General features: G+C 69.4%; 2 protein-coding genes across 4 annotated transcripts in view; both read right to left on the bottom strand.

The window, feature by feature from the left end:
* The window catches only part of TRAIP (TRAF interacting protein), a 164,651-nt gene that overhangs the window by 36,511 nt on the left and 105,223 nt on the right, over positions 1-22,917 (bottom strand). Inside the window, exon 1 of one of the 2 annotated variants that reach the window (XM_084902418.1) lies at positions 7,356-7,359. The exons of the other annotated variant lie outside the window; for it this stretch is intronic. The gene's annotated coding sequence lies outside the window, so the exon portion shown is untranslated. Of the gene's footprint in view, positions 1-7,355; positions 7,360-22,917 lie in introns of those variants that run through there. 2 annotated transcript variants of the gene reach the window in all.
* Positions 4,399-17,858, bottom strand: MST1R (macrophage stimulating 1 receptor). Of its 2 annotated transcripts, none has more exons than XM_084902378.1 (20): positions 16,207-17,858; positions 13,509-13,697; positions 13,098-13,226; positions 12,779-12,949; positions 12,345-12,505; positions 11,936-12,101; positions 11,689-11,825; positions 11,186-11,347; positions 10,998-11,091; positions 10,633-10,842; positions 10,396-10,542; positions 10,160-10,322; positions 9,921-10,022; positions 9,625-9,831; positions 9,000-9,080; positions 8,361-8,542; positions 8,165-8,274; positions 7,682-7,847; positions 7,265-7,401; positions 4,399-5,480 (listed from the first exon to the last, which is right to left on the bottom strand). In XM_084902378.1, the coding sequence occupies exons 1-20, from the start codon at positions 17,446-17,448 to the stop codon at positions 5,222-5,224; spliced, it is 4,215 nt and encodes a 1,404-aa protein (XP_084758504.1). In that variant the 5' UTR covers positions 17,449-17,858; the 3' UTR covers positions 4,399-5,221. The 2 variants fall into 2 exon arrangements, with proteins under 2 accessions (XP_084758504.1, XP_084758505.1); XM_084902379.1 differs by lacking the exon at positions 16,207-17,858 and adding an exon at positions 15,194-15,468.

The raw sequence follows: 22,917 nt of genomic DNA, 5'->3' as shown, positions 1-22,917 counted from the left end.
GCCACGGCAACCTGCAAGCCCCTCCCCCAGGCCGAGCCCATTCCCCAGGCTGGGCTGCCTGGGGCAGAGGGGCCTGGGGCAGAGGGGCCCGGGGCAGAGGGGCCTGGGGCAGAGGGCCTGTGGCAGAGGGGCCTGGGGCAGAGGGCCTGGGGCAGAGGGGCCTGGGGCAGAGGGGGCTGGGGCAGAGGGCCTGGGGCAGAGGGGGCTGGGGCAGAGGGGCCTGGGGCAGAGGGGGCTGTGGCAGAGGGGGCTGTGGCAGAGGGGCCTGGGGCAGAGGGGCCTGGGGCAGAGGGCCTGGGGCAGAGGGCCTGGGGCAGAGGGGGCTGGGGCAGAGGGCCTGGGGCAGAGGGGGCTGGGGCAGAGGGGCCTGGGGCAGAGGGGCCTGGGGCAGAGGGGCCTGGGGCAGAGGGCCTGGGGCAGAGGGGCCTGGGGCAGAGGGCCTGCAGGGCCTGGAGGGCTGGCTCTGAGGGCGGGGGCAGCATCTCTGAGGGCAGGTGCCGGCATCGCCGCCTCAGCCTCGCCTGGCCCCTCCTGGCAGGGGTGGGGGGCTGCGGGAGCTGGGGAGAGGGGGCCCCTCGGAGAGCCTCCTTTCCCGTGGAGGGGCTGGAGGGCCGGAGGGTCACAGGCAGAGGCCTCGGGGGCAGCACCCCCACTTCTCCAGGGCAGACTGTCCTGCTGTGCCCTCCCAGCGCAGCTCTGCAAGCCCCTGGCGCCTGCCGGCTCCCCGCGCCCGCCCTCCCGCCCCGCGGACACGGGCCTCTCTGGAGCCCTGGGGTCAGAGCGAGCCTGAAGCGGGAGAACCACAGCCAACGAGCACAGCCCGGCCCGGGGGGCTCAGTGGTGAGGCCCTTCTCTGTGCCGGAGGCCTCAGTTCCCCGCCAGGCACGTGCCCGGGGGGCGGGGCTCAGTCCCCAGCAGGGAGCGTGCGGGGCAGCCAGTGCTTCTACCACTCCCGCTCCTTGCCTTTCTCTCTCAACATTAATAAAACATTAAAACAACTTTCGTAATCAGGATTTTAAAAAACCTAGGATCAGGAGAAATCTGAAAGAGAAGCAGCAACAGCGTCTGAAAGGGCGATGGCGGGGGCTCAGCCTGCCCCCAGGGGCACCCTCCTGCGGCCCAGAAGCCCCGCCCCGGTGGGGGCCGCCCAGTGGGGAGCCGCTCGGTGGGGAGCCACTCGGTGGGGCCGTCCAGTCTGTGGAGGGAGGGTGTTCCGGGCAGGAGCGCAGCCCAGGCCCTCTGGGCAACCCAGAGTCCTGAGCTGCTGCCCTCTCTGGGTTCTGAGGGGAAACTGAGGCACGAGGAGGCAGGGCGCCTCTTGGTCTCCAGCTCCGCTCCCAGTGCTCTGTTTCCCGCCCTGGGCCTGGGTCCTGGAGCCCCTGGCGGCAGGGGGGGGGGGGGGGGGGCAGGGCACAGGAGGCGTCACCCGCTAAAGAGCGTCCACTCCTCCTTCCCGCCCCCCTCCATCTGACCCTCAGGCACACAGCCGGGTGCAGAGCCGGCCTCGAGGGCCTGCCGGGGGAGAGGGTGCCATCCCCCCAGATCCAGGCCGAGGGGCAGGGCCAGGCTGCGGGGCAGGGCCAGGCGTGCCGAGGACGTGGCCCCTGAGCCCACGGCTGGAGGCGGAGGGGTGGCCTCTGGGGAGTGGCGCCGGGAAGCAGGATGTTTAAGCCGCCGTCCCTGCCGGGCGGTGGGGTGACCCCTCCGCTGTGCTGCTGCAGCTTATAAATAGCCACCGCGAGCTCGGAGCCCCAGCTGCTCCAGCTTACGTAACTGCGGCCACGCCAGGCCCAGCCGGGGGGGCAGCCCGGAGGGCCCGCAGGGCCACGCAGGCCGAGGAGCAGGCGGGCACTCGCTCCCTGGGAGCCGGGCCCCCCAGGAGCCAGCGGGGGTGGGGGGCAGCTAGCGCTGCCAGCAGCACAGGGGGCTTCGTGCCCACCGAGAAGCCACCTCCGGCCATGCCCCCGAGGGAGGCCAGGAGCCCAGGTGGGGCTGACGGCTCGGCTGACGCAGGTCCAGCCTGCACAGGTGGGGCTCGGGCACATGGCCACCGTGACCGTGGCCACCGCTGCGCGGGGTCCCTGCCTTCCCTGGTGCATCCCACGTCCCCAGTGCCCAGGCCGAGCCCGGCCACAGAGTGCAGTGCCTACCCAACGGGAGAGCCAGCGGAGAGGAGCGGGGCGGTTCTCGGCCCCTCTGCCTGCCCTGCTGAGCCGGGCTCAGCGCCTTCTCTCAGCTCCCCCTCCAGAGCTCTGGCCTGGTCCGAACCTGCCCGGCAGAGCGGAGCCTCCTGCCACCTTCCCAGCAGCGGGCAGCCTGCCAGGCCGCGTCCCTCTGCTCGCTTTCCAAGACCAGGGCTGCTGAGGGAGGCTGGGCACGGCAGGCATGGAGGACGGGCTGGCCTGGGCCCTCCCCCACCAGGGAGGGGAGACTTGCCCTCGCTGCCGCCCGCTCCAGGGCAGCCTGGCAGTCCCTGCCGGGCCCGGGCTGAGTATCCTGGGACCAGTGGGTGCTGAGGGCACGGAAGGGCCGGAGAGCGAGATGCAGAGCCATGGGGGAGGGCAGGGGCAGAGCGCCCTTCCTTGCAGAGGGGAGGGGGGTGAGGGAGAGGGGGAACTGGGGTAAACTGGGGCTTCGGGAGACCAGGGAACCCGCTGGGGGAGGCTGGAACCCAGGGCCACACCTCTGGGCTGAGCTGGGCCAGCCAGCTGTCCTGGCTCTCCGGGCCTGTGCCCATTGGGTTAACCCCCCCACTGGGCTCATTGGGTTAACCCCCCACTGTGTGCATTGGTTAAACCCTCACTGAGGGTGCAGTGGTGAATGCAGAGCTGCCTCCCCCCTGCAGCCTATGGGCCCCTGGCCTTGGCACCCCTGCCCCTGAGCAGCAGAGGGAAGGCAGGGGAGGGTGGGGGTAACCCAAGGACTTGTGTGCATGCACATGGGCCTAGCCAGTGGCCCTGGACAACAGGGGGGGGGCCCAGGAGTGAGGGTAGAGCACTGGGCAACACCAGTCCCGAGGAGAACCCCTGCTTCCCAGGAGCTTTCATTCCATCCTCACTGAGGGTTTCCACTGACCTTAGAGCGTGTGGGGGGAGGGGGACGGAGAAACATGACGTAGGAGAGACACGGCCTGGGCCAGGGAGGAGCCTGCAGCCGAGGTGCGTGCCCTTGACCGAAATCGAACCCGGGAGTCCTCGGTCATCGGGCCAACCGGTGGTCGGCAAACTCATGATCCATAGAGCCAAAACCAACAGCACAACGATGGACATTTCTTTGGAGAGCCACATTGTTTAAACTTAAACTTCTTCTAACGCCACTTCTTCCACATAGACTCGCCCAGGCCGTGGTGTCTTGTGGAAGAGCCACACTCCAGGGGCCAGAGAGCCGCAGGTGGCTCGCGAGCCGCAGTTTGCCGACCACGGCTCCATCCACTTGCCCCAAACCCAGGGCTCCATGTGAGAAAGGCAGAGCTGGGAGGGAGCACTCTCCCTGTGGGTGACCTGGGCCCCCCTGGCCGGGGAGAGACGGGGGGTCGTGAGCAGGAGCGGGGACCCCCGGGATGTAGGTGCTGGGCTCCGGGGGCAGCAGGAGGGCAGCTGAGGGACGCTGTCTCCTGGCGGAGCCGGCCTCCGGCCATTGTCCAGCGGCCTTGACGGGTATAAATAGCCGCCGGCAGCGGCACCGCGAAACCGCGTGGCCCTGCGGCCTTGCTGCGGGCTCCTCTCCCCGGGCTGCAGGATGAGGCCGGCCGGGGGCAGGAGGGACAGTGTCCGTGCCTGACGGTGCCCGTGCGGGGGCTGGGCGGCGCAGGGGGCGGCGCAGGGGGGCTGCAGGGGAGTGGGGGGCCCTGGAGAGGGGCTGAGCCAGGGCCGGGCCGCCCTCCTGGCTGCTGCAGTCCTGGGGCTCCTCAGCGCTCTGTCCACCGAGAGCCCCCAGGGCCCTGCACCCCGGGTCTGAGTCCTTCTACCTCCCGTTCTCTGGGGCCTCGGCTCCCTCCCGGCTCTGCTTCTGCACAGCCTCCCCTTGGCAGGGCCCGCACCCTCTCCCAATCCAGCACTGCTGGCTGCCAACTGCTCGCCTGCCTGCCTTCCTGATTACCCCTAACTGCTTCTGCCTGCCAGCCTGATCACCCCTCACGAGTCCCCTGCCAGCCTGACTGACATCTAACTGCTCCCCTGTCAGCCTGTTTGCCCCCAGCTTCCCTCCTCTGCTGGCCTGGTGCCCTGCAGGCTTGAGCAACCCCAACTGCCCTCCCTTGCAGGCCTGGTCCCTCCCAACTGCCCTCCCCTAGTGGTTATCTTGTGTTGGCCATCTTATATCCACATGGGAGCAGGATCTTTGACCACATGGGGGTGGCCATCTTGTGGGTTGGAGTGATGGTCAATCTGCATATTACTCTTTTATTGGAAAGGATGTTTTTATTGGTTTCAGAGAGAAAGGGAGAGATAGAAACAGCAAGGAGAGAGAATCATTGATCGGCTGCCTCCTACACGCTCCACACCGGGGACTGAGCCCACAACCCTGGCATGCGCCTTGTCCAGAATCAAAGCTGGGACCCTTCCGTCTGCAGGCTGACACTCTATCCACTGAGCCACACCAGCCAGGGCTGTAGTCGCCTTTCCACCTAATGCTGTTTCCCATTCCCCCAAAGTCACCTGCTTTTAATATATATATATATATATATATATATATATATATATATATATATATATATATATATATGATTTGAGAGAGAGAGGGAGAGCAGAGGGAGGGAGAGAGAAATATCAATGGGAAAGAGAAACATCAATCAGCTGCCTCCTGCATGCCTACTGGGGATTGAGCCCGCAAACCCAGGCATGTGTCCCGACCAGGAATTGAACCAGCAACCTCTTGGTGCACGGGATGACATCCAACCACCTGAGCCACACGGGCCAGAGCCATCTGTCTTCCTCTTCAGAGCGTCTGCCAGAATGTCTGCTATAGTCACTCTGGCGGCTCCCGGGCCGGCGTCACCGCTGAGGCCCCTGCGCCCGAGGCCAGGCGCCCAGCAGCAGCTCCCTACGCGCCACGGAGCCCCTCGCGCTCCCCGGGGTTGGGGGGGGTCCGTGTGCCTGGCCCCGGCCGCAGCCTGAAGGCTAGAGGTCAGGAACAGAGCAGCTGGGGGACCCCTTGGCGCCGCATGGAGCTAACTCCCTGGAGGTGATGCAGGCCCAGCCCTCGGGCCTGCCTGGGGCCGGGGTCACGTGGGCCGCGGCGGCTCTGAGAGGGGCCGCGGCCGGCTGGGGCTCCGGTGCCCGCGCGGGGACACGGGCAGTCCTGGGGGCACACCGGGCTCTTCGGAGGCAGCGGCGAGGCCCAGGTTCACGTAGGCCGCGGACAGCTGCACATAGTGGTCCCCCTGCAGGGCGGCCGCCACCTGCTCCACCTCCCTGGCCAGCGCCCCGAAGGTGGGGCGGGCCGCGGGGTCCGCCGCCCAGCAGCGCTGCATCACGGAGTACCTGCGGGCGGGGCGGGCGTCAGGGGCAGGGCAGCCGCCGCCCAGGGACTCGGGGCTGCCCACTGTCCCCCAGCAGGCGCATGGGGACGAGGGTGGCGACAGGGCCCAACGCTGAGCTCAGCCCACCAAGAACACCCTCTCGTCTGTGTCCTGCCCGCGCCCTGGGCTGTGTGACCCGGTCCAGCTCCTCAGCCTCTCGGTGCCTCTGGGTCCTCCTCTGAGCCCAGAGCTGCCGGGGCGCAAGGAGTCAGGATGCCGGAAGGGCCTGGCTCCAGGCTCCAGGGAGGGAGCCAGGCGGGGACATGGGGACTAGATGCCCAGAGACGGGGACGGGCGGGCGGACCAGCAGACCCTCCGGTGGCCAGAGAAACTGGCCCTTTATCTTGGGCATGTCACACCATACCCTCAGTCATTCTCAGACTCTCTGAGGCGGTTCTATCACCGTCCCAATTCACAGATGAGAAGACTGAGGCCCAGGAGGAGGAGGGACTTGCTCTGGGATGGGGCCGCGCTGTCCAGACCCCTTTCCTTCTCCCGCGGCTGCCGACCGCTCAGGCAGAGGCCCCGTCAGAGAAACACGGGCCCCCCCGCTCCCCCCCCCCGGCACACCCTCCTCAGGGACAGCGGTGCCCGGTGACGGGTTATCGTCTGGTGCCGAGTCCTGGCACCGCGATCTTCATTCTGTAAGACTCCGAAGGCCATCAGCTCCGGGCGTCCCCGGGTGGGCTGCGGCCTCGGGGGACTGCATTGATGCCCACCTTCGCGGCTGCCCAGCCGTGCTCCCCTCCCCCACCTCCCGTACCTCAGGTCTGACTCAGGGCCTCACTCCGACCGGAGCACAGGGAGGGGTCGTGGCAGGCGCCCCAGGCAGGCGGGCGTGCCGAGGGCCATCCTCCGCGCAGCCGGACAGGACTGCGGCCGGTGCTGCCTGCCCTCACCACGAAGGCCTGGGCGCAGCGAGCACCCGTGGCTCACGGAGGTGAACCTCAGCACCAAGCCCGGCCCACAGGCCACAGGCCACAGGCCCACAGGCCACAGGCCCACCGGCCCACAGGCCACAGGTCACAGGCCCACAGGCCCACAGGCCACAGGCCACAGTCCACAGGCCACAGGCCACAGGCCCACAGGCCACAGGCCACAGGCCCACCGGCCCACAGGCCACAGGCCCACAGGCCCACAGGCCACAGGCCCACAGGCCACAGGCCACAGTCCACAGGCTCACAGGCCCACAGGCCACAGGCCACAGTCCACAGGCCCACAGGCCACAGGCCACAGGCCCACCGGCCCACAGGCCACAGGCCACAGGGCCACAGGCCACAGGGCCACAGGTCCGGGACAGCACAGCTGCACCATGCCCCCTCCGAGAACGAGGAGAACGGGATCTGACACTCGATCCCGGAAGGATGCAGGGGAGGGAGACGGGAGGGCGGTGCGGGAGCTAATGGAACCTTCCTGGGAGAAGGAGCGGGAGATGGAAAACAGCCCCTTGGCAGGGCTGCGGGGAGAGGATGCTGGGAAACCGAATCACTGGCCGCAACCAGACACCAAGATGGGAATGCTGTTGCCATGGCAACTGTGATGTTCTCCCAGCACCCAGCCCCGAATGGGGGCAGAGCGGTCCGCAGACGAGGAAACTAAGGCTCAGAGGGCCCTTTCCCGTCACCGGAGCGGAGCCCGAGGGCGAGGCCAGAACGCGGGCTCCCGCCCCCCCCGGGCCTCCAGGCCGCCCCCGCCCCCCCCCCCCCCCGCCTCAACCCCCCCTCCCCCGCCCCTCCACATACTCACAGGGCATCGGGGCAGTACTCGGGCTGCGGCAGGCGACGGCCCTGGGCCAGGAAGTGGGTGAGGTCAAAAGGGTCGATGTGGGGGTACGGCGGGGCACCCCGTGTCAGCAGCTCCCATAGCAGCACCCCAAATGACCACTGTCGGGGGGGAGGGGGAGTGAGGTGATTCAACCCTCAGCCCAGCAGGACCCCAGTCTCCTACCTCCCAGAGCCCTCCCCCTGGAAAGGGGGCTCCACCCCCAAACAGCCGGCTCCTCAGGACCCCCCGAGCACCTTCGCTGTCCCCTCCGCCCAGCGCCGCGCCGGGCCGGGGAGCCGGGGGCCGGTGCGTCCACAGCCACCCCCCCCCCCGCTCGGTCACCATCGGAGCCGGTGTCCCCCGGACACGGGGGCCCCGGGGGCCGGGGCCGGGCCTCACCACGTCCGACTTGCTGGTGAAGCGGTAGGTCTGCAGGCTCTCCAGCGCCATCCACTTGACGGGCAGGCGCGCGTGGCGGTGCTGCTGCACGCTGTAGTACTCCTTGTCCAGCACGCCGCGGGCCAGCCCGAAGTCCGCCACCTTCACCGTGAAGGACTCATCCAGCCTGGGGAGGGCGGGCACTCAGGACGCCCCCGGGCCCCGCGCCCCGGGCCCTGTCCTCACGGGGCCTCAGGGCCAGAGTCCCCTCTGAGCCTGAACCGGGAGGACGGACAGCGGAGGCCGCAGCGGGAGGACCGGCCCGGGGCGCACAGCAGGGCTGGAACCTTCCGGCACCGCCCCCGCCCGCCCCGCGCCCCCGCCCGCCCCGCGGCCCCCGCCCGCCCCGCGCCCCCGCCCACCCCACGCCCCCGCCCACCCCACGCCCCTCGCCCGCCTCTCGCCCACCCCACGCCCCTCGCCCACCCCACGCCCCACGCTCACATGCAGTTGCGGGCGGCCAGGTCCCGGTGCACGAACTTCTGCGCGGCCAGGTACTCCATGCCGCAGGCCACCTGCAGGCCGAAGCTGACCAGGTCCTTCACCGTGGGGTTCTGGGGGCACGGGCGGGTCAGGAGGGGGCAGGGCGCGCCCCCCCCGCGTGCTGCGCGCCTCCCACCCGAGATGGGCGGGCGCTGACCCGCTGGGGCGAGCGGATGAACCGGAGCAGGTCGCCGTGGCGCATGTAGGGCAGCAGCACGCGGGGCAGCCCCTCGGGCGGCAGCACAATGCCCACCAGCGCCAGCACGTGCGGGTGGTGCAGGCCGCGCATCAGCAGCCCCTCCCGCAGGAACGCCTCCACCTCCTGCGCCTCCGTGATGCCTGCGGGGAGCAGGGTCTCCCCTCAGGGCCGCCCCGCGAGGGGGGACCCCCCGGGGATGGGGACCCCGCGGGAACGGGGACCCTGCGGGGAAGGGAACCCCACAGGAACGGGGACCCCGCGGGGACGGGGACCCCCCGGGAACGGGGACCCCTCGGGGACGGGGACCCCGCGGGGACGGGGACCCTGCGGGGAAGGGAACCCCACAGGAACGGGGACCCCGCGGGGACGGGGACCCTGTGGGGACGGGGACCCCCCGGGAACGGGGACCCCTCGGGGACGGGGACCCTGTGGGGACGGGGACCCCGCGGGGACGGGGACCCCCCGGGAACGGGGACCCCGCGGGGACGGGGACCCTGTGGGGACGGGGACCCTGTGGGGACGGGGACCCCCCGGGGACGGGGACCCCCCGGGGACGGGGACCCTGTGGGGACGGGGACCCGCCTCCGCCCCACTTACGGCTCAATGACTTGATGGCACAGTGGATGCGGTTCTGGGCCTCGTCGATGTACTCTCCGTGGTAGACAACCCCGAAGTGGCCTGGCGAGGGGAGGTGGTGAGCGGGGCCCCAGCACCCAGCGCCCACACCACAGCCTCTCCCGGCAGCCGGGCCCCAGGGCACCGACTGGCATGAGACACAAGCAGGCCTTGACCGGTGTGGCTCAGTGGATAGAGCATTGGCCTGCGGACTGAAGGGTCCCAGGTTCGATTCCGGTCAGGGGCAAAATTTTGGTTGCAGGCACATCCCCAGTGGAGAGGTGTGCAGAAGGCAGCTGATCGATGTTTCTCTCTCTGTCCCTCTCCCTTCCTCTCTGTAAAAAATCATTAAATATTTAAATAAATAAATAAATAAATAAATAAATAAATAAAAGCAGCGGCAGCTGCACCCCGGCACAGCCGGCAGCCGCCCGGCCCACAGGATCCGCTCCGGAACCCACTGACAAGCCGGTTCCCACACACAGAGGCGCAGCTGGAGGCTCAGGGCTCCTCGGTGTGGCCAGGGGCACACAGGAAGGTGAGGAGGTGCCAGCCCTGCCAGCGGTCCCAGCCCGTGTCCCGTCACAGCCCTGGCCTGGCCCCGCACCTTTGCCGATGACCCGGTCACTGTGGGTGACCACGCGCTCGTGGGGGATCAGCACGTCCTTGACCTCGGCCAGGAGCAGTGGGTCCAGGTCCCCGAGCTGGATGGACTTGGTCCGGAGCAGCGGGACACGGGACCCGTCCCCGCCGTCCGAGAAGGACGCGGCGAGGCCTCCACAGGTGGCCTCCGGACCGTCCGCGGTGGGGGTCGCTGCGGAGGAGGGGGGGTGAGGGGCTGCAGGGGTGCAGGGCGGGGGCTGGCCCCGGCTGCGGGGGGGGAGGGGGGGAGGGCTGGCTCACCAGGGCCGTGTCTGTAGTCGGAGCCCGCCCGGAGCTGAGACAGAGGCAGGCCTCTGGTGGTCGGGTCCGCAGAAGCCAGGCCGTCCAGGTTCGCAGAGAAGGCTGCGGAAGAAGGGGCTGGTCGGCAGCCTCGCCGGCCCCTGGAGGCCGACCCCTGCCCAGGAGGTGCGGGCAGCCCCCGCCTGGGGGACGGGGGACGGGGACGGGGGATGCCCTGAGTCGGCCGGAGGGGCGCTCACCCAGCTGCTTCCGCCTGCGGTAGTTGAAGGCCAGCGCCATGGCCAGCAGAGCCACGAGCAGCACCAGGGCCAGCAGGACCCCCAGGAGCGTCCTCTGCAGGGGCCCCCCCGGGCCTGGCCGCACCACTCTGCCCAGGACCTGGCAGTCGCCGTCCACGCAGACCTGGGGGAGGCGGCAGCTCAGGCCCAGCCGCAGGCCCAGCCACGGCCGCCGCGAAGGCCGGGGAGCTGCCTACCTGCAGGAGGGGGCCGTCCCCGTCCAGCGGCAGCGCGGGGGGCAGCGGGCAGATGACCACGTCGCCCCGCAGCTCGTGCCGGCAGCTCTCCCCGCCCAGCGTGACGCCCACGTCCACGCAGTCGGCCACAGCGCCGAGGCCGATGTACTGCGGAGACAGCCAGCGTGAGGCCCGCCGGTGCCGCCTCCGGGGGGCAGGCCCCGCCCTCCGCCAGGCCCACCTCCGCCCCACACTCACCTCGAACTTAACGGCGTGCTCCTCCGGCTTCAGGGGGGCCAGGTCGGTGCTGGGGGGGTGGGGCGGGGGCAGGAAGCGAAAGCCGGGCAGCGTGAAGCCAGCCGCTCCGTCCGCCCGGGCGCTCAGGTTCCCCGTCACCCACCCCTGGGGGCCTCGGACCGCGTACTCCGGCAGGCGGCACCTCTGCGTCTCCGGGCGCTGCCCCGCGCACTGCGGGCCCAGCGAGAGGGTTAGGCAGGCCCCCGCCGGGGCCACCCGGTCTCCGCAGCCGGGCGGGGGGGGGGGGGGGGGGCTGGGCTCAGGGGACCGGCTGGCCTTCCTCCCTCCTGGCCAGTGCCCGCCTGGCAGCTGCCCGCCCCGCTCACCGGGCGCTCCACGGCCTTCAGCCCGTCGTGGAAGGACAGCGCCAGGCGCCACACCGAGGTCAGGTGCCGGCCGTGGATGGTGACGTGGGAGCCGCTGCGGGGGAGAGGGGGAGAGCAGGCCAGCGGGCTGGGGGTGCTGAGGGGGCTCCCCCGTCCCTGGGAGGCCAGGGGGAAGGAGGGGCGCTCACCTGTAGCCGCAGTTGGGGCTGATGCCCAGCAGGACAGGGTCCTCCCGGTAGTCGAAGGCCCAGGAGCCGGGCACCGGGGCGCCCCCCAGCTGCAGGCGAATGGGGACACTGGCCGAGGCAGCGCCGGGCGGTGTGGTGCACACCAGCTGCCCCTCGCTGACCCTGCAGGAGGGGGCTGTGTCAGGGCCACCCCCAGGGGTGCAGGCCCACCTCCTCCGGGGCCTGCCTCCCAGCCCCTGCTGGTCATCCTCCCCGCCCGCCCCCATCCACGGTCTGTCCAAAGACGGGGCGGTCCCAGGAAGACCCCAAGGAGACAGGGAGGGGCAGGCTCCTCACAGCCCTGGCACAGGGAGGGCACAGGGGATGGTCTCTCTTGCCATCCCCAAACCACCCTCCCCCTGGGCCTGACCGAGCGGCCAGGCCACTCTCCCTCCGCCCTGCAGGGACCCGAGGCCCAGCGGCCAGGGCTCCCTGGGTGAGGCCCCCCGGCCGCCTACTCTCACCCGTCCAGCAGGCACTGGCTGCCATTGACCAGCACGGCCCGGCTGGTGCCTATGTCCAGGCCGTGGCCCTTAAGGGTGAGGCGGGTGCCCCCGGCCTGCGGGCCAAAGAGGGGGTGAACCTCCTTCAGCACCGGCTCCTACGAGGGGGCAGGGGGGGCGGGGGCGGCTTAGCTCGGGGTCGGAGACCCTCCCCTCCCAGCCCTCCCCTGCCCGGCGGCCACGGGCACAGCCAGGACCGCGGCCTCACCACGAAAGAGAAGCCGGGCAGCTCGGAGGCGCCATCCACCTGGAAGTGCTCGCCCCGGGGCATGTTGGTCACGGCGAGGCTCACGTTGGCAGGCCCCGCTGCCTGCGTGCCCGAGGGCTGCAGCTCACACGCCAACTCCTCTATGAAGCCCTTCCAGGACATGGGGCTGGAGCCGGGACCCAAGGTCAGCCAGAGGTCACAGGCCGGGCTGCATGCCCACCGCCACTCGGGGCAGGCAGGACCTGGCGGGGCGGGGGTTAGCCTTGCCGGCTCCCGGGCACACGCAGGCTCCTGGTGGGACAGATCAGCCAGGGCCCCACAGCTCCCCCTGCCCCCTCCCGAAAAGGCCAGGGCTCAGGGGAGGGGCCCTGGGTAGCCGCCGAGCAGAGGACAGCGGGGACCGTGGTACCTGGGGTCTGCGCTGTCCCTGGGCAGCAGGCGGCAGGGACTCTGGCCCACGGTGACCTGGTGGGTGCCCTCGGGCACCACGCCGTCAGGGTGCAGGTAGAAGTTGGAGCCGCACAGGGTCAGCCTGGTGCTGCCCCGCAGGGGTCCGCTGTGAGGATGGAACTGGAGAGGGAGCAGAGAGCCTGTGTGGGCCAGGCCCCAGCCCTGCTGCTTCCCCCCACTTCCCTGCCGCACCCCTGGCCCGCCCGCTCCCCTCATTCTCCGTCATTGCGAGTCCTCGACCCTTTTCTGCCTCCAAATCCGCATGAGCCACCTTCCCCGCCCAGAATGCCTTCCTGAGGCCATCGCGGGCCGAGGAGGTCACGGTCAAGACCGGCCGCTCCCGCCCAGCCCAGCTTGCCTCACCCTGGCCTGCGCCCGGCGGGCAGGCCGTACCTCGATAAGCTCAGGGGGGCAGCGGTCCTGCTGCCAGGAGCCCGGGCACTCCTCCTGCCGGCCGCACGCGCTCCCACACCAGCCGCAGCCCATGAAGCGCCATGCCCCCAGGCAGCGCCCGCAGGTGAGGAAGTGGCGGCAGCCGGGGCCGCCGATGGGCACCTGGAAGACCTGGGGGTGGCAGAGCGGTGGCTGGGGTGACGGGAGGAGGTGGGAGACCTGGGCCCGAGAGCCCCTGGTCCCCTTGGGGACAGCGCGGTGAGACCTGGGCGTCAGTGCCCCTCTCACCCGGGCCCTGCCCCTCCCCTGCCCGCCGTACCTTGTCCCCAGAGGCAAAGAGCAGGTGGTTCCCGAGGCGACGGACATCCCGGTGCACGGGCTGCTGACTGCGGCTCAGTGAGAAGTTGGAGACGTACAGCAGGTAGCCGAGGGACCTGGCCAGCTCCACCTGCGCGGGACAGCGGTGAGCGGGTGGGGGGGGGGGCCCGGGACAGCGGTGAGCGGGGGGGCGGGGGGGGGCCCGGGACAGCGGTGAGCGGGGGGGGGGTGGGGGGGGGGTGGAAGGGCCGGGACAGCGGTGAGCGGGGGGGGGGGGGGAGGCCGGGACAGCGGGGGGGGGGGGGCCGGGACAGCGGTGAGCGGGGGGGGGGGGGGGGGAGGGGAGGCCGGGGCACAGGGGGGGGGGGTGGGGGTGGGGAGGCCCGGGCACAGGCGGTGGGGACGGGCCCACCTGCAGGATGCGCCCGTCGCTCGTGCCCATGTGGGCCACCGTGGCGTTGTCCAGGCTCGTCACGTGCAGCGCCGTGATCTGCGTCGGCCCCAGGAGCCCGTTGAACAGGTCCACGCGGGACAGGCCGCCGCTGGCCAGCAGGGGGAAGCGGTAGCAGCTGCCGTTGGAGTTGGGCACCGTGGGGTCAGGCTGGAGGACAGAAGAGGCGTCAGGGCTCATCCCCCACAGAGCCTGTCCGGGGCCACAGCCCGAACTCCCGCCCTCGCCTGGCTGCCCGGAGACCAGGCCTGCCACTCACCCGCCCTCCCCTGCCCTCCCCCCGGGGCCCTCAGAGGCAGCCGGGCAGCTCCCCCAGGCCTGGCCCTACCCCGCCATGTCCATCCTGACCATGAGTACTGAGGCGTGCAGACCCAACCCTGTCCCCTCCTCGGACCACTCCCCACCCTTCCAGACAGGGAAACAGGAGGCACTTGAGGTGGGAAGCCTGAGCTCTTGACCAGAGTCCTCTCCTGCCCCCTGCTGGTTCGGCCTTGCACTTCAGCAAGCCCTGCCCTTCAGAGGTTTCTCCGCCAGCTGGGGGCGCTGAGCTCCGGGGTAACTTGTGGGCACAGGGGCCACATGGTTCTCTGGAGACTGCAGAGGGCTCCCCGCCCCTCCTTCAGACAAGCCAGGGTCAGGAGGCCTGGGTGCGAGCTGGGCCCCGGGGGCCGCGGGTACTAACATCTCCCTGCTCTCACCGGAGGGTGTTGGGGCGGCACACAGGTCGGGTCACAGAGGACAGAGGCTCCTGGGGCACCAGGAAGCCAGGGCGTGAACGCAAGGAGTTTGCTGAGTGCAAAGTGCAGGCAGGGCTCAGGAACCCGAGTGCCTGGGACCCTGCTAGCTTTGGGGGCACTCAGGCAGGAGCCCCTGAAGCCCCCGTCAGACCAAGGATGCGGGACCCAGTCAGCAGGCCTCAGTGCTGATCTGGGGGCAAGAGCAGGTGCAGAGCTGGCCTGGCAGCCCCACGCTGCTGGGTCTGTGGCCGGGGGTGCGGACGGGACTCTGTCCTCACTGAGGAAGGAAGCGGGAGGCCCGTTCCCCCGGAAGTCAGTTAGGTGTTTCCAGCGTGACTCAGGGCAGGTGGGGCCGGGGGCGGGAAGAGGCCCTGCTCCAGTCAGGCCGCACCCCTGCCTGCTCGCTGGGTGCCCGAGCCTCAGCTCTGGCCCCAGGCTGGTGTAGTGGCCTGTGGCTCCTGGGCCGGGAGGGCAGCTAGCAGCGCCGGCTTCCTGAGGCTAGCGCGTGAGCAGGGGCGGGGGTGCCCTGGAGGGTGCCTCCCAGTCACGGACAAACATGGCACAAGCTGGTTCACACACCTCCCGGGGCCGGCCAGCCTGTGGGCAGGGCTGTAGATTAGGCTTCCTAGAGCCGGCACTGCCAGGCCTGGCTGGGTGATTCTGGCCCCTGGCCGCTAGCCCAGCCGGGGAGAGGAAGAGGGCCGGCCGGGCGGCCAGGCCCAGACGGGGGAGCCCCAGCCCTGGGGCCTCCTCAGCCTCGATGAACTCTGCTGAGGGCGGGGGGCCGAAGACCCCCACCTCACCTGCAGCTTCTCCCACCTCTGGGCCATAACAGGAGCTGGACAGGGGTCGGCGGGGATGTCGGGGCAGGGCCAGGGCACCGGGCAGCCAACGGCCCCCGTGGGTCACCTGCTGAGGACTCTCCAGCACCGTTCACCCCGTGTCCCTGGTCTGATCTCCTAGAACCGAGGGTGGGCTGTTTCCATGGCTCCCAGGAATCCTCTGAGCTCAGCATCTGGAGGAGTGTCCAGTTTGTCTCTCTCCAGCTCCCGGCACGAGGCTGGGGAGGGTCTGCTGGACGGAGCCCAGAACCCAGCCTGGGCCGGAACCTCCTGCCTGGGCTGAGAAGGGGCACTTGCTCCGGCAGGGCCCCAACTAGAGTGGGAAAGTGTCTGAGAATCCTGCGTAACCCAGTTCCACCCGCCCGCCTGTCTGTGCTCATCCCCAGATGTTTATAGTTGCACAAGAGAGGGCGAGCCTCCTGGAAGCTGCTAGAGCCAAGCCATCTCCCCCCACCGCATCCCCTCCCCCCTCCATCCCCCCCATCCCGGCCTGCGGGGCTCCCGCATCACCCCACCCACGGAGAACAATCAATCCGGATGAGCTGCCCTGCAGACTCCCTGATAAACCCCCCAACTTCCCAGCCGGGGAGTTCCGAGGCCCAGGAGCTGGGGGAGCGCCCGGCGGCTCCTGCCCCTCCCTCCTCGGGAAGCCGAACAAACAAGTGCTCCCCGAGGGGAAGGGAAACTAGGGGAAGGGAAACTAGGGGGAGCGGGAGCCCCTGGAGGGGAAGGGAAACTAGGGGAAGGGAAACTAGGGGAGCGGGAGCCCCTGCGTCTGTGCGCATATGCCCAGGCTGTGTCCCCGCGGGCGGCGGGCAGGGGGGCGGGAGGCCATCCCTCTGCCCCGGTCTGGCAGTGAGCCTGGCGGAGAGACGCTAGGATGCAATCAGCTCTCACATGACAGGGACACGGCCTGAGACAGGAGGCACGGGGGTGAGAGGGCAGAGCGGAGCGGGGTGGGACGGAGGCCGCCGGCACTGAGGCGCCCGGTGCGCCTGGCGTGGCCGGCCCCTCGCCGCCGGCACGGAGGGGGGGGGGAGCAGCCGATTCACCCGCTCCCCCGGGGGCCCCTCTGCTCACCGGGTTGGGGCACAGGATGGGCGGCTGGAAGAAGTCGAGGCCGCGCCGCAGGCCCTGGGGGCCGTGCGCCCCGCAGCAGAGCTCCACGCCATGCTCGATGAGCTCGTCCAGCAGCGGGAGCGGGAAGGCGCACACCACCGAGCTGGGCCCCGCGCGCCCGCCGCCGCCGGCCCCGAAGGCGCCGAACAGCACGGCCTGGCCCTCGGCGACGTTCAGCTCGCGGGCCAGGCGGCCGCCCACGGGCGCCGTGTGCGCGGCGCGCAGCACCGGGTAGGGCTGCCCGCCCGCGGCCGCCCCGCGGCGCCGGCGCTTGGGCTCGAAGCGGCAGTCCAGCACCAGCTCGCGGTAGGTGCCCACGTCCGTCTGCAGGGCGCTGAGCCGGGCCAGGCGCGTGTGCAGGGCGCCGGCGGCGGACAGGCTGGCCGGCTGCACCGCCAGGAAGTACACGAAGTCGCCGGCGCGGAAGCTGTGCACGTAGTGGATGCGGTAGGAGGCCAGGTGCGCGGGCAGCACCGACAGGGACTCGAAGCCGGGCGCGAAGCCCGAGGCGTCGGCCCGGAAGCGGCGGATGGACACGGAGCGGGGGCTGAAGCTCGCGGCCACCTGCGGGTCCAGCGAGGACGCGGAGTAGAGGAAGGAGGCGCGGCCCTGTTCCACCACGGTGGCCACGGTGCCCAGCGGGCTGGCCACACAGTCCGGGCAGGCCTCGGGCCGGTTGCGGGCGGCGGCGAAGAGGCAGGCGGGCGGCGCCAGGCGCGGGGCGGGCTCCCCGGGCTCCCCGGGCTCCAGCTCGAGCTGGAAGCAGCGGCCGTGCATGCTGGAGCCGCAGCTGATGAGCGCGGGCAGCGTGGGGTCCAGCACCAGCAGCTTGGCGTCCGTGTCCCCCGGGGGGCCGTGCGGGCCGGGGCCGCAGGCCGCGCAGGTCTGGCAGCCGGGGTGGCCGGCGGGGCCGGTGGCCAGGCTCGCCAGCGGCCGCAGGTCCGGGCCCAGCATGTGCAGGCGGTTGCGCGCGGCCACGAACACGGCGCTGCCGCCCTCGCCGCCCTCGTAGGCGGCCAGCGCCTGCACCGGGCCGCCGGCCGCGAAGCGGGGCACCGCGTACTCCACGTCGAAGTCGCGGGAGGCGGCGTAGGGGATGAGCGGGCAGCGCCAGGGACCCGGGGCCGCGGGCACCGCGGGCACCGGCGGCGGCGGCAGCAGCAGCAGCAGCAGGAAGGCGGAGGGTGGCGGGCGGAGCTCCATCGGGGCCGCCGGGGTCCGGCGGGGGTTCCCGGGGTCCGGCGGGGGTTCCCGGGGTCCGGCGGGGGTTCCCGGGGCCCGGCGGGGGCTCCCGGGGCCCGGCGGGCGCAGGCTGGTGGCTGGGACCGGCGTCCGGCGCAGGTCCGGGAGCCGCGGGCACCAGCTCCCCGCGCCGCGCTCCGGCGACACTTCCCCGCCGCCCAGCCGGGCCTCAGGCACCTGGCGCTGCCGACACGCCCTCCGCCGGCGGGAGGCCCTCACCTGCCGCCGCCGCTCCCTGCCCGCCGGACCTCAGGGCGGGGCGGGGCGGGGCCTGGGGAGCGGGCGGCCCCGCCTCCTCCGGGCCCGGGACGTCCGGCTCCGCTCCGGGCGCCCTCCCCAGCCGTCAGCGTGTGCTGGGGTGGCCGGGGCTGGGCGCAGGGAGGGTCGGGGCTGGGCGCAGGGAGGGCCGGGGGCTGGGCGCAGGGGTGGCCGGGGCTGGGCGCAGGGAGGGCCGGGGGCTGGGCGCAGGGAGGGCCGGGGCTGGGCGCAGAGGTGGCCGGGGCTGGGCGCAGGGGTGGCCGGGGGCTGGGCGCAGGGGTGGCCGGGGGCTGGGCGCAGGGGTGGCCGGGGCTGGGCGCAGGGGTGGCCGGGGCTGGGCGCAGGGGTGGCCGGGGGCTGGGCGCAGGGGTGGCCGGGGGCTGGGCGCAGGGGTGGCCCGGGGCAGAGGCCCAGGCCCGGGCAGCAGTGAGGAGGGGCGGTGAGGTTTCCGGGGTCCCTGACTCATTTCTTCTCTTGGTGCCATTGTCCCAGCAGCCCCCCCCCCCCCCAGGAGAGAGGTGAGGGCCCCCGGAGAGACCCATCCTCTGTGGGCAGGGCCCATCCCATGGCTTGCCCTGGGCTGTCAGCCATGGGATGGGGTGAGAGGGGGTGGGCTGCCCGCTGCCGGCCTGTGGACGGAGGAGGGGGAGAGGGGGAGTGTTGCACGCTGAGGCCGGCCGGCTGGACAGCAGAGAGAGGAGGGGCTGATGTGGAGGCCCACGCCTGTCCTGGCCCCTCAGGGGTGCCGCAGGGAGCGGATGCTGTCAGGGGGGCAGGAGCAATGCCCGCCTTCCCCGGGCTCGGCTCCGGCGGCTTCTGCTCCTGGGGAAGCGGCGGCACCTCTGACCTGCTGGGTCTCACGGCTCTCCCTCAAAAAGGAGGTGCAGCCCAGCCGGTGTGCCCAGTGACCTGAGGAGCCAGGAGGTCACGGTTCAATTCCTGGTCTGGGCACATGCCCGGGTTGTAGGTTGAATCCCCAGCAGGGGGCATGCAAGAGGCGCTAATCAATATCCTCTCTCATCATTGGTGTTTCTATCCCTCCCTCCCTCTCTGAAATAAATGAAATTTTATTTATATACATTTTATTTACATATTAATTTTATTTATATAATGAGGATGTAGTCTCACTAGGTGGTAGCCCAGAGCTCTCCTCCCAGACTGGATGGAAGGGGGCGTGGGGGAGGGGGAGAGGAGGCAGCTTAGGTCTGCTCCTGCCTCTCTCACCCGGACCTCGGCCCCTCCCCCCCTCTCCCCTCGCCGGCCTGACAAGCCTAGGGACAGCCAGCAGGGTGGGCCCTACAAGCTCAGAGCCTGAAATAACACAGGAGGGTCTGAACACGGAATTCCCAACGAGAGTGGGTCATGGTGAATCACAGCCCCGCCTGCAGCTGTCTTCCCGGGAGTGTCCTGTCTGCTGTCTCTGAGCCTCTGAGACCCTCAGGCCACCCCCACAGCACACAGCACAGAGCACCAGACCCGCAGCCCCTCATTGTTCGCCGGTCCCCCAGGCACCGGCTCTGTGTGTGTACACGTTAATTATTAACTGCCCACACGGAAGGAGTTTGGGCGGTGGGGGGGTGTGTGTGCTCACTCAGTTGGTTAGAACGTCGCCCTGTTTCAGGTTCAATTCTGGATCAAGGCACATACCTAGGTTGTGGGTTTGGTCAACAACTGATTGATGTTTCTCTCTTTCCCTTCCTCTCTCTCTAAAAAAAAAATTAGTAAGAACATATTCCTGGGTGAGGATGCTAAAAAGAAAAAAAAAGGTTTGTGTCTATGCTTTCTCCCTCCCCCTTAGCCTGGCACCGATGGGCTTCCTGTCACCTTCCCTCCAGCCTCTCACTGGCCCTGTGGGACAGGGGGCCAGTGCTGACCCTGACCGCTCAGGGGAGGCCTGCGTGGCCACCTTACAAACCCAGAGACCGAAAGGAACCACGAAGGGTGGTTTGAAAATTTCCTAACAGTGAGTCAGGATGGGAAGTCCTGTCCGAGGCCCGTATCGTTGACAAAGGTGAATCTTTACCTGAACTAAGTCTGTTTTCTTTTTGCGCCTAAGAGATCGGTGGAAGATCTGAGTAATCCTTTTCCCCGGGCCCCTCAGGGCACAGAGAGGGAGAGCAGAGACTACCGGAACCCCCCTTGTTATCTGTCCACCCATCTGTGTGAGCTATTCCTGGTCATTAACTATCCAAACCCGCAACGACCCAGGTTCCACTGCAGTCAAAGGCACTTGCCCTGGTTGTGAGCTGGATCCCCAGTAGGGGGCGTGCAGGAGGCAATCACCGATTCATCATTGATGTTTCTCTCTCCCTCCCCTTCCTCTCTTAAATCAATAAAAATATATTTAAAATGAAGTGCAAAACAGCCATTTTCTCAATCCACTGAGATTCCGCCCCCCCCTCAATCTATTGAAATTTTGCTTCCCAGCAATTGCTGTGTTTGGCTCAAATAAACTCAAAATTTCTTACAGGTTTGGTCATTTCTTGCGTTTACATTCTAAATGTATAAAACAAGCCAGAAAACTGCCACTTACTGGAGCATTTTCTCAACCCACGGAGATTTTACTTCCTGGCAATTGCTATCAACTGGGCTCAAATAAACTCATAAAACTCTACAGGTTTGAACATTTCTGCCATTGACACTGGTCCCCCCAACACCAAAGAGGGGCCCTGGGGACCCCTCCACCTCGCAGCCCCTCAGCCACAGGGGCCTGGGCCCTGGAGGGCGGGGAAACTCGCAGGAGGGCCTTGTCTGAGGACCTGTGAGCCTGGCTCTGTCTCCCCGGTGCGGGGAGACCAAACCCGGGTGCAGCAACCTCGTGTTGGGTTCCGGCTAGGAAGGAATTCAGAGCCAAGGCCCAAACCGTGAGAGATGTTTGTTTGGAAAGTCACAGAGGAGGGAAAGCAATTCCCAGAGGAAACGGGCTGACAGGAGTTGTGGTCAAGGAAGGGCCCCAGGAGCTGGGGAGTGAGGAGCTGATGGCCATGATGGCCAGGAGCCTGGGGCGGGGGGGGGGGGGGAGGGGAGGGGAAGGCCTGGGGGTTCTAAGGGAGGAGATGCTGCAGGATGGCCCTCAGCAGAGCTCAGCAGACTGCCCGGAGGCAGCTTTCCCGGCAGCTCTCCCGGCTTTCCCGGCAGCTCTCCCGGCTTTCCCGGCGGGGCCATTTATCAGGCTGCCGGGCCTGAATCACAGTCAGCTGCTGCTGCTGTTTATCGGGGCCTGGAGCGGAAACACAACTGGGGCCTGGACGTTCTGTCTCTGGAGAGAAAAGGCCAGGGGGTCCACACCAGCGATGTGGGGGAGGGAAAGGCCCCTGGGGGAGAGGGCCCCCCACAACTGTCCTTTGCACTGGGCTTTCCATCCTGGTGACCAGCACTGGCCCGTGGTCCTCGCTCCACCTACTGCACCAGGGCTTTGAAGAGGGAGGGGAGTGGGAGAGAGGAGCCCACAGCCCACAGGACTCTACCAGGCCGGCCCGGCCCTCCCCTTGGAGCTGTAACCTCCACTTCCCACCCAGTTCCTACCCCTGGCCCCTCCCTCCAGGGACACCCTCCCCGTTCTCCTCTGCAGCCTGGGGGGCACCTCCTCCAGAGAGCCTTCCTGGTCCAGGCAGTGCCAGTCCCATTTTGGGGTCTCACAGTCAGTATGCTACGTCCACCCCAGCGCAGTTCATTCTGGATAACGGCCCCCCTCCCCCATTCCCAGTGCTGGACTCGGCCTCCACGCTGAGCGCCGAGCACGTGGTGCGGAGGGCAGAAGGAGCACCTGTGTGGCCACACCCAGTGCCGGGGAGCCCAGTGCAGGGGTGAGGTAAAGGCACTCCCTTCTCTAACCAGAACCGGCCGGAAATGAGTACACACGCACGGAAAGTCACGGCACGGCTCCCCGGTCTGCAGTCACCCTGTCTAAAGGTAGGCAGGCGGGGCAAACCTGGAACGAAATGTTCTCCGCCCGCAGCAGAGACGTGGGAGGGAAGGGGAGAGGGAGAAACATTGATGGAGACACACAGAGCCTCCCGCACAGGACCCTGGCCCGCCCTTGGCCTAGAATCCAACCTGCGACCCTTTTGTGTGCAGGCTGAGCTCTCACCACTGAGTCATGCCAGCCGGGGTGAGACACGAGTTCCTGGGACCTGTGTCCCGCCTCCAGACACTCAACACTGAGTCACCCAGTCCCCTTCGGGTGGAGCAGCGTGACAGCTGGTTCTCTGCTGCCACCGTGTGGCCGGCTGCTCGCCTACAGCTGGGTCACGGGGCGCAGTTGTCCGCAGGAGCGCCTTCCCCTCCCCAAGCCCGTGGGGAAGCCAGCTCAAGGGCCCTGCAGGGCCCAAGGCCCCCCAGACCTCACAGCCCGGCCTCTGCCTGGCCACGGCCTGGCCAAGTGCACGCAGCTGCCACCTCGAAGGAGCGCTGGCCATGCTGCCCCCTCTGGGCTCGCCCTTCCCTCGAGGACGAGGGCCCCCCTCTTCCTCCAGCCGGAGAGCACCTGAGGGGCAGCTGGGGCCTGACCACGCAGAACCCCCCACCTCGGCGGCAGCACCCTCAGCGGCTCCCGCCGCCCGGCTTTCACCTGGAGTCAGAGCCCGAGGCCTTGACGATTCCTCCGGCTTCACGGTGAGCGGTCCCCCCAGGTCCTTCCCCGGGCCTTCCCGTGGTACCTGCTGCCCCCCCACCAGCACTTCCCTGCTGGCCCGTCATCCCTCCCCGACCCCCCAGGTGCCACTGTCCCAGGCACACACTCCTCTCGCTGTGACCACCCTCACCCGCCAGGACAGGCAGGAGAAGCCGAGTCCGGCAGCGCCAGGACCGCCAACCAGGGCCCCTCGCCGGCTGCGGACACCGGTGGCAGCTGGGGCTCTGGCCTTGGCCAGGAGCCGGGGAAGGACAGCAGGGACACAGGCAGAAAGGCCGCCAGGCCTGTGTGCAGGGCAGGCAGCGGCGCTGTGGCTGCTCCCCAGGGCCCTGAGGACCCGGGCAGGTGGCCTGCTGCCCTCCTCGTCCTCCTGGGAGCAGCGAGGGGCCGGGCAGGGCTGTGCTCCGTCTCCTGGGACCGTGAAGTGGGACCTCCCAGGGCGCCTTCGCCAAGGCCACCCACGTGGACGCTCCACGTGGCACGGTTTCCGCGCAGATAGTCTGGCCGAGGAGCGTGACTCACGCTCGTCTGAAGACAAA

Source organism: Pipistrellus hanaki (assembly GCF_964339955.1).
Source record: "Pipistrellus hanaki genome assembly, chromosome: 13".
NCBI lineage: Eukaryota > Metazoa > Chordata > Mammalia > Chiroptera > Vespertilionidae > Pipistrellus > Pipistrellus hanaki.
This window is presented reverse-complemented; position numbering and strand designations above follow the sequence as displayed.

What these genes read in the sequence shown, in the direction of transcription:
- MST1R (XM_084902378.1), bottom strand. Translation starts at nt 17,448, where the DNA reads ATGGAGCTCCGCCCGCCACCCTCCGCCTTCCTGCTGCTGCTGCTGCTG. An exon ending in TCTTTGCCTCTGGGGACAAG is followed by an intron (nt 12,950 to 13,097) that starts GTACGGCGGGCA and finishes TGCCACCCCCAG; the next exon opens with GTCTTCCAGGTGCCCATCGG. An exon ending in TCATCCGCTCGCCCCAGCGG is followed by an intron (nt 8,275 to 8,360) that starts GTCAGCGCCCGC and finishes CCGTGCCCCCAG; the next exon opens with AACCCCACGGTGAAGGACCT.